The following is a 9661-nucleotide window of genomic DNA, read 5'->3' as shown; positions in this document are numbered from 1 at the left end:
CTCTGCGGCACGTGGGATCTTCCCGGACCGGGGCACGAACCCGCGTCCCCTGCATCGGCCACTGCGCCACCAGGGAAGCCCCTCTCTCCTAGCTTTTGACGGCTCAGGCATTCCTTGGCTTTTTGCTAGCCGGCCTCCAGTCACTGCCTCTGTCTTCACATGGCCTTCCTTGTATATGTGCGTGTATCTCTGTTTTCTCTTAGAAATATACCAGTCATTGGATTAGGGCCCACCCTCATCCAGTATGACCTCATCTTTTTTTTTTTTTATTCCTAACACCTTTATTGGAGTATAATTGCTTTACAAGGTTGTGTTAGTTTCTGCTGTATAACAAAGTGAATCCACTATACGTATACATATATCCCCATATCCCCTCCCTCTTGAGTCTCCCTCCCACCCTCCCTATCCCACCCCTCTAGGTCTCATCCAATGTGACCTCATCTTAATCTAACTGATTACACCTGCAAAGACCCTACTTCCAAATAAGGTTACACTCAGAGACGTGGGGTGGGTATGAGTTTTTGGGGGGACACTATTCGACTCAGTACCGATACACTCAGGTCCATGCATGGCTGCAGCCTTGCTGAGAGGACTGAGCAGGCTTGGGACCAGAGCAGAATTGCTGGGGACAAGAAGCAAGAGGCTGACCATACCAGTAGGGGTCTGCCTTTGTGGTTCTTCCATTACACGATGAGCAGCTGAAAACATTTCTAGCTAGTGTTGCTTTGGAGGGATGCAAAATGTCTCAGTGGGGCCCTGCTTCCCTGCGTGAACAGGGAAGTCACATGAGGGCTTGTCTTGCCAGCTGGAGAGAAGGCACCTACTCAAGAGAATCCCCATCAAAGCACTGGCTGGGAGGGAGCCGGCACACGTGGAGCTTTTGTCTTCCTTCTTCCCTAAGCTTGGGGGTTGGGAGAGAAAAGAGTTGTAGATCAAAATCGAATCACATTTCAAACGCCTCCCAGCTATGCTTTAATTATTTTTTCTTTGTGATTGATGTGTAACTTGTGTAAAGTACACAAATCTTAAATGAATTTTTCAATAAACTTACAGACACATACCTTCCGATGAAAGTATAGAGCATTTTGTCATTCCAGAAGGCTCCCCTGTTCCCTTTTCCAAGGACTTCTCCCACCCCAAAGGTAGCCACTATTTAACTTGGAGCACTGAAGATTAGTTTTGCAGCTGCATCTGCATATGAATGGACCCAGGCAGTCTATGGTCCTTTGTGTTTGGTTTCTTTGTGTCTCCGAGATTCCTCCACGTGGTGGCATTCAACAGCAGTTCATTCTCTTTCTTTGCGCCGTAAATTCTATTATTTACATATTCTACAAGTTATGTGTCCATTCGTCCCTTTGGGTTGTTTCCAGCTTGGGCTATTTTGAATAACGCTGCTCCAAACATCCTTGTATGTGTCTTTTGGTGGACACAAGCACTGTTTTCTGTAGGGTATTTACCAAGGAATGCGGTCTGAGTCACAGGGTAGGCGATAGGTACCTTTCAAAGATCCCGTCAAGCAGTTTTCCAAAGCAGTTGTACCTGTCTGCTCCCCCTTCAGCAGTGAATGCGCCTTTCTTGCCAGCTGTTGGTATAGTTAGTTCTTTTCGTGTGAGCCATCCTGGTGGGGTTGCTGTGTAACTCAAATTTGTAATTTGTTTTTCCCTGATGGTGGATGATGTTGAACCTTTTCTTGTGCTTATTGGCCGGCTGATTATCTCTTTGTGCTTCATCTGTTCTTTAGCCCTTTTTTATTGGGTTGTTTATCTTTTCCTTATTGATTCATAGGAGAGACTGAGATTCTTAAAGATACCCTCAGGGAAGCAACCGCCCCTCCTCCTCCACGCCTGCTTCTTTCCGTGTGTTTATTCAGATCTCACAGGCCCCAGGATTCTCTCAGAAGTGCTCATTGATGTAGAGTTTCATAAACCATTAGCCCTGTAGGGAATAGGGTGGGGGGACATGGATGCTGGAGACCAGCCTGAGTTAGGCCTGAGTTTGTTGTTGCTGTTAATTTCTGGAGATTCCTCATCAAGGCTCCAGTTTGTTTGGAGTTGAGTGAAGGCAATCAGATGGGCCACTTGGCCTCGGGGGCTGGGGTTTCAGACCAGAGAGGAGAAGACAGGGTACAGAGATGGCATAGGCAGAAGCAGGCAGTCCTCTCCCAGGTGCTCAGAAGTCCTGTCCCAGGGAAACTGTCAGAGTCCAGGGTCCCTGTCCCAGCCCCACAAGGAACAAGGAGATCACAGAATACAGCTACAAAGCTCAAAGCTCCTTCCTTTTTTGTTCCTACTACCTTTCAAGGCCTTAGGTGCTGTCAAGGACATGATAGTCTATAAGGTAGGGATTCTCAAAGTGTGGTCCCTGGACCAGCAGTGTCAGTGTCACCTGGGAACTTGTTAGAAATGCAGAGTCTCAGGCCCCACCCCAGATGTACCAAATCATAATCCCTGGGGCTGGGGCCCAGCACCCTGTGTTTTAACCAGCCCTCCAGAGGATTATGATGCATGCACGAATTTGAGAACCACTGATCTAAGGGAGTATTTGCTCAGCCTGACTCCCAAGTCAGGTTTCTGCCAAGGCTCTGCACTGTTAACCCCCAGGGCTGGCTTGGGTACATAGTTTTGGCAGAGCTGATTCACTGATAGCAGGCACAGCAGTAATAAGACAACCCCGGCTCTTCAACCAGTGGTTCACAATCTTAACTGTACAAGAAAATCACCTTGGGGTGGTGTTTTGTTTTTGTTTTTAAAAAACCTGATGTCCAGGCTGCAGTCCCAACTGATTAAATCAGAATCTCCAGGCTTGGGACTCAGGCATTGTATTAATTAATTAATTAATTAATTAATTAATCTTTGGCTACGTTGGGTCTTCGTTGTTGCGCGCGGGCTTTCTCTAGTTGCGGCGAGCATGGGCTACTCTTGGCTGCAGTGCACGGGCTTCTCATTGCAGTGGCTTCACTTGTTGTGGAGCACGGGCGCGTGGGCTTCAGTAGTTGTGGCTCGCGGGCGCTAGAGCGAAGGCTCAGTAGTTGTGGTGCACGGGCTTAGTTGCTCTGTGGCATGTGGGATCTTCCTGGACCAGAGATTGAACGCTTGTCACCTGCGTTGGCAGGCGGATTCTTAACCACTGTGCCACCAGGGAAGTCCCTATTTATCTATTTAATGAATAGACTTTATGTATTTATTTACTTTTGGAGTAGTTTTAGGTTTACAGAAAAATAAGTGGGGGGACTTCCCTGGTGGTCCAATGATTAAGACTCCATGCTTCCACTGCAGGGGTACGGGTTTGATCCCTGGTCGGGTAACTAAGATGCCACACGCTGCGATACAGCCAAAAAAAAGAAAAAGAAGTGGGAAGTACAGACAGTTCCAATATACCCTCGTTATCATGCTCCCCTGTTTCCACTATTATTAACCTCTTGCTTTAGTGTAGTATACATGTTATCATTGATGAGCCAGTATTGATACATTATATTAACTAAAGTCCATAGTTTCCATTAGGGTTCACTTTTCTGGTTGTACGTTCTATGGATTTTAACAAATATATAATGTCATGTGTCCATTATTAAAGTGTCATACAGAATATTTTCATTGCCCTAAAAATCCCTGATGCTCCCTATTCATCCCTTCCCAACCCCAGGCAATCACTGATCTTTTTACCGTCTCCAAAGTTTTGCCTTTTCCAAAATCATACAGTATGTTGATTGAATCACACAGTATGTTGCTTTTCAGATTGGCATTGTATAAGTGTTTAAAATCTCCCAGATGATTCCAATATGCACTCAAGGCTGAGAACGAGTGTCTTCCTTCCCTGCTACTCAAATTATTCGCAGGAACTTGTTAGAAATGCTGAAATTCGGGTCCCAACCCAGACCTAGGGAATCAGAATATACATTTTAACAAGAGCCCCAGGTGACTCATATGCACATGCAAGTATGAGAAGCACTGATTTAGACCATCAAGAATCTGCATCTCCCATCCCATATGTCATCAGTTTGCCTGCATAGTTCAGAAGAAGCCACCGAAGAAACACACACATAAATGGAAATTTTCTATGGGAAGCATCCCTCTCCTTACCATATTTTAATCTAATTATATATTTCTTGGAGATCTTTCCAAGAAATCAGATTCTTGGAATCACAAGTCAGCACATAGAGACTTTCCTTCATTTTTTCCTACCAGTTCCAGAACAGTCTAATACAAGTACTTGCCATAATTTCCCACCTGCCTAATGATGGTTTTCATGCTCCCCTGAGGGAATTTATCTGTGAAACAAAGTCCTAGAAATGGGCATGCTTGCACAAAGTATATATTTTTCTTAAAAATAAATTTTTTTTTTTTTTTTGGTGGATGGTGTGACATTGTCCTCCAAAGAAGTTGTGGCAGTTGACACTCCTGTCTACTTCCCACACCCTTGCAAGCACTGAATAATAACAAACTTTAAAATTATTTGTCGGGAATTCTCTGGCAGTCCAGTGGTTAGGACTCTGTGCTTTCACTGCCGAAGGCCCGGGTTTGATCCCTGGTCAGGGAACTGAGATTCCACAAGCCACTCAGTACGCTTCCCCGCCAACCAAAAAAAAAAAAAATTTGTTGGGACTTATGGGCATGCTTGCACAAAGTATATATTTTTCTTAAAAATAAATTTTTTTTTTTTTTGGTGGATGGTGTGACATTGTCCTCCAAAGAAGTTGTGGCAGTTGACACTCCTGTCTACTTCCCACACCCTTGCAAGCACTGAATAATAACAAACTTTAAAATTATTTGTCGGGAATTCTCTGGCAGTCCAGTGGTTAGGACTCTGTGCTTTCACTGCCGAAGGCCCGGGTTTGATCCCTGGTCAGGGAACTGAGATTCCACAAGCCACTCAGTACGCTTCCCCGCCAACCAAAAAAAAAAAAAATTTGTTGGGACTTCCATGACGGTCCAGTGGTTAAGAATCCACCTTCCAATGCAGGGGACAGAGGTTTGATCCCTGGTCAGGATCCGGGCAACTAAGCCCGCGCGCCACAACTACTGAGCCTGCGTACCGCAACCAAGACCCGACACAGCCAAAAACAAATAATAAATAAATGAATTTTTTTTTTTTTTTTTTTTTTGCGGTACGCTGGCCTCTCACCGTTGTGGCCTCTCCCATTGTGGAGCACAGGCTCCCGACGCGCAGGCTCAGCGGCCATGGCTCACGGGCCCAGCCGCTCCGCGGCATGTGGGATCTTCCCGGACCAGGGCACGAACCCACGTCCCCTGCATCGGCAGGCGGACTCTCAACCACTGCGCCACCAGGGAAGCCCTAAATGAATATTTTTTAAAAATTTGTCAACGTGATGGGTAAAAATATTTTGTTGTTTAAATTTTTATGTCATTAACTCTTTGTGAGATTGAATATTTTTCCTATATTTATATGCTATATAGATCTACATTTTGCTGTGATCTGCATATTAACGTCCTTTGCCTGTTTTTTCTGTCGGGTAGTTGGGCTTTTTCAAATGGACTTTTAAGAGCTCTTTATACATTTGGAAATTAGTCCCTTTTCTGTCTTATAGGTCGTAAATATATTTCTAGTTTTTCATGTGTCTTTTGACTTTGTGATTTTTGCTATGCTTTATATTTTTGTCACTGTCAGATGAATCTACCTTTTAGTCATAGTTTCTAGGCTGCAGCTACTTTTAAAACTCTTATTACCCAGGGATTTCTAGGTATAGAAGATCTCTGGGTAAGAGCCTCTCCCATTTGTAGTGGAGATATACCAGGGGATAAGAGGAAGGATTACAAGTGACCAAAAACCCAACTAAAATCGACTTACACAAAAAAGAGATGCATTGGCTTATGTAACTGGAAAATCTGGGGCCAAGTGGACCCAGGGGCTCAAAACATATCATCAGGATGCAGTCTCTCTCTCGCAGTCTCTGTCTCTCTCTCTCAGTCTTCCTTAGTGCCGACTTCACAGCCAAGTAGACCCTTTGAAACGGTATCTTCCCAGTACATCATTCTTACCAGCATAGTTCCTACAGAAATAGATCTGCTCTTTCCCAACTTTTCTAGCACAAGTCCCAGGGTTGAGTTTCACTGAACCAATTTCAGTCAGGAACCCACCCCTGAACCAATTCCTTTAGGGAGTTTATTGATTGGCCAGGCCTGGGGTCATGGTCTTTCGCCGGGAGCAAAGATGGGAGTTGGTCAACTCTATCAAAACCCATAGATTGGTGAGTTTCCCAAAGGAAAATAGAAGTCTTATTACCCAGGTAGGGAAAACGGGTGAGGACAGGCCCAAACAATCATGCTTTCAGCAGAGGCACAAGTGAGGTATGGGTTCAGATCTTCCAGCCAGCTGGTAACTTTGTCCTTCTCACCCTCAAGAACCCCAGGCTGGAGAAGCCCGTGCTGCTCTCCGAGTTTCCTACCAAGATCCCACGAAGTGAAATGGACGTGCCTGTTGAGAACGGCCTCCGGGCTCCGGTCAGCACCTACCAGTATGCGCTGTCCAACGGGGACGTCTGGAAAGTGCATGAGGTGCCGGACTACAACATGGCCTATGGCAACCCTGGCATGGCCGATGCCACCCCGCCCTGGAGTGGCTACAAGGAACAGAGCCCCCAGACGCTTCTGGAGCTGAAGCGGCAGCGGGCTGCAGCCAAGCTGCTCAGCCACCCCTTCCTGAGCACCCACCTGGGTAGCGGCATGGCCAGGACGGGTGAGGGCAGCAGCGAAGGCAAGGCCCCCTTGATCGGAGGCAGAACTTCCCCGTACAGCAGCAATGGGACCTCGGTGTATTACACGGTCACCAGTGGAGACCCCCCACTCTTGAAGTTCAAGGCACCCATGGAGGAAATGGAGGAGAAGGTCCACGGCTGCTGCCGCATCTCCTAGTCCCTGAGGGATGGATGCTTTGGGGAGAGGGTCCCTGGAATGCAGGCCAGCCCAGCAGCCCTGGCTGGGGAGGCTTCAGAGGGCAGCTGTGGGGAGGTGGGCTCTGCTTTCCAGAGGAACGCTAACCTCACCTCTCAGCCAGCTGCCCATAGCATCACCACTTCCCATGGTTCTGCTTCTTGCCGCATTGTCTGCCATCAAAAACAAGGCCCATAGTGGCTTCCTGACTCATCCTGCTGTCAGATTTCGGGAGGGCGGGCTGGGATTCCAGTTCTGTTGTTGGTAAAGGCTTCTCTGGACCAGTACTCACATGTGACATATCAATACACACACACACGCACACACAATCAACATGTATAGGGATGACACAGCTGGGCTCATGGGAAGCAGGTGGGACTGAGAATCTGTGGGCTCTTCCCAAGAGGACTGAAGTTAAGACTCAGAGTTTTGTCGCCACTGCCAACATGGCTTTAGCAGGGGAGGAGGCCTGATAAGCTGCAACCTGTCAGCCTGCCCAGAGCCCTACCAGGGTTTGGTATCGTCATCCACATCCAGCAGGAGCAGGAGGTCCTCTCTGCATCCAGAGGGAGCTATGCGCCCACAAGGGGTGGATGACACAGGCGTAGGCCTGCTTCCCACAGCCTTGCTTGTGCCAAGTGCCAGCTGTGTGAGTGCCCAGGGGCTGAGGTGGAAAACCTGGCTATCCTAATCCTGGAATAATCCAAATCATATTTTGCTTCTTGGGTGCAAGCATCAAAAAATGGAGGGGAGAGAGAACAAAGGTAGTGTTTCCAAAAGTGCATTTGGTAAAAGAATTCTTTTAGGCTACAAAGCTCCAGGTTGGGAAGGGGGTCCACTGGATTAGCTTTCTTTCCTGAACAGTATCACGATCACTAGGTTTTACTGACTGGTGTTGGACAAATGAAGCTAAGCGAGAAACTTCAGTCGGAAGGGCTTTTTCAGGGAGAGAGGCGAGTTCATGTTGTTAATTTCTGCAGACAACTCTGGTAACGGTGACAGAGCCCAGCGCCCTGGCCGACCTTTGTGAATATTCGGCTGATTTCAGTCCAGCCTGTCTCAGCCGGCCCTCCTCAGACTAAGCCATCAGAGTGAGCAGTGGGGGGCCGCTGGGGCCCCTACCTCTCCCAGAGTGAATGCTCAGCACTCCCAGCCCAGCTTTGCTTTTTCTGGAATGCTTGGTGAGACGGGTTTGCCAGTTGGCCCTCGTGAGTTCCTGTCTGGCCCGGGGGCTCCCATCCTGCTCCTGCCAGAGTGGTGACAGCCCAAAGCTGAAAATCCAAGGTGCACATGGTCCAACACCCCGCACTGCATTCAGGAGAGCGGTGGTGGGGCTGTAGTTGGGTCTTGCCCCAGCTCTACTATTTCATAGCCCCAATCTTTCTGATGCTGGGGAGGGACGCCTATGAGGGACAGGCTGCCTGCCACCTCTCCACTGCATTCTCTCATGAGCCCCTTTGAAATTGTTGCCCATGAGTGGGGCGCTGTCCGCGGGCTCAGCCAAAACCTTCTGGTATAACTAACGAACTGCAGGTTTGTTTCCTGCTCTGTGCATCCTTTACTTGTCTAAAACTACCTCTTTAGAGCTCTGAAGGGGCCCCTGAGGTCCAGATTCTGGAATTTGGGGGACAAATCTGGGTTTCCTTTAACCCTTTTCTTTCTGAGCTTATGAGAAATTCTCACCGAGGGACATCTGGGCCAGAGGCTGGGGCTGGAGGAGCCCCCTTGTGCCACAGTCCTAGTAATGAGGTCTGCTGTTTGTCCCGGTCCTCCACTGTGGCCACCATGGCTCCCATAGCCCAGAGGCAGAGCTGGATCCCAAGGGCCTTGCTGATGCTTTACCAGGAGCAGGGCAGCTGGGTCAGAGAACAGTGCTCCTGGATGCAGGGAGAGTCACAGCACCAGGCCACTCCCACCCCAGCTCTAGGACAGATCCAGTCCAGGGTGGAAAGGCAGGTCAGGCGACTGCAGACAGGTGTGCGTGACGCCTACCACATCCCTGGGGTCTGGGGCTGACGCTCCATCATCTCATCCTATGGCTGGAGCAGGGCAGGGATGATTCAAAACACACATACCTTTTAGGCTTTAAAATAGTGTTCAGATCAGACTGACACTGAAATTCCTCTTGAGCCGACTTGAGCTGCGAGCTGGGAGGTGCTGAGGGAAGACACACGCTCCTAGGAGAGAGCTGTGTACGTTTTCAGATCTGTTTGCTCAGGGGCCAGAGACGGAAGGTATTTATTGCCCGCTCTGAGCCCTTCTGGCTATTCCCTCCTTCCTCCTTTGCTTCCCGCCTCCTGGGCCATTCCTCTCCCACCCAGAAGGCTGGGAATCCCAGCTGATCCCCTAACAGGAGCCAACTGCAGACTCTTGGGCTTTAGCTCATGTTTTCAGTTGGGGATAAACCATTCCCTTCAAGTACCTGGGGGAACTTTCCCTGTGGGTCTCCTCGGTGTTGAGGGACAAGGTCATTCATTTATTCACTCATGTAGTTTATTGAGTAGCTGTGACTCACCAGGCACTATGTTAGGTTCCAGGGATAACGGAAGAATGAGAGAGTGAGGAGACTGCTCTTTACAGCTCTCATCCTTTGTGGACCATTCAATTCACCTGAGACAGAAAGGCTGCATCCTAGTCCAGCAACCCTTTGCTTTTCTTTTTTCTTTTCTTTCTTTCTTTTCTTTTTTTTTTTTTTTTTTTTGCGGTAGGCGGGCCTCTCACTGTTGTGGCCTCTCCCGTTGCGGAGCACAGGCTCCGCACGCGCAGGCCCAGCGGCC

At 48.4% G+C, this 9661-nt stretch overlaps 1 protein-coding gene across 1 annotated transcript in view; it reads left to right on the top strand.

Annotated features, from left to right (window-relative positions):
- The window catches only part of PPP1R16B (protein phosphatase 1 regulatory subunit 16B), a 107326-nt gene extending 97781 nt beyond the window's left edge, over nt 1-9545 (top strand). Inside the window, exon 11 of the mRNA XM_024128545.3 lies at nt 6357-9545. Coding sequence (XP_023984313.1) covers nt 6357-6866 — 510 coding nt within the window. The 3' untranslated portion in view covers nt 6867-9545. The remainder of the gene's footprint in view (nt 1-6356) is intronic.
- Nucleotides 9546-9661: the final 116 nt, after the last annotated feature.

This window comes from Physeter macrocephalus, chromosome 14, assembly GCF_002837175.3.
Source record: "Physeter macrocephalus isolate SW-GA chromosome 14, ASM283717v5, whole genome shotgun sequence".
In the NCBI taxonomy this organism is placed as follows: Eukaryota; Metazoa; Chordata; class Mammalia; order Artiodactyla; family Physeteridae; genus Physeter; species Physeter macrocephalus.
This window is presented reverse-complemented; position numbering and strand designations above follow the sequence as displayed.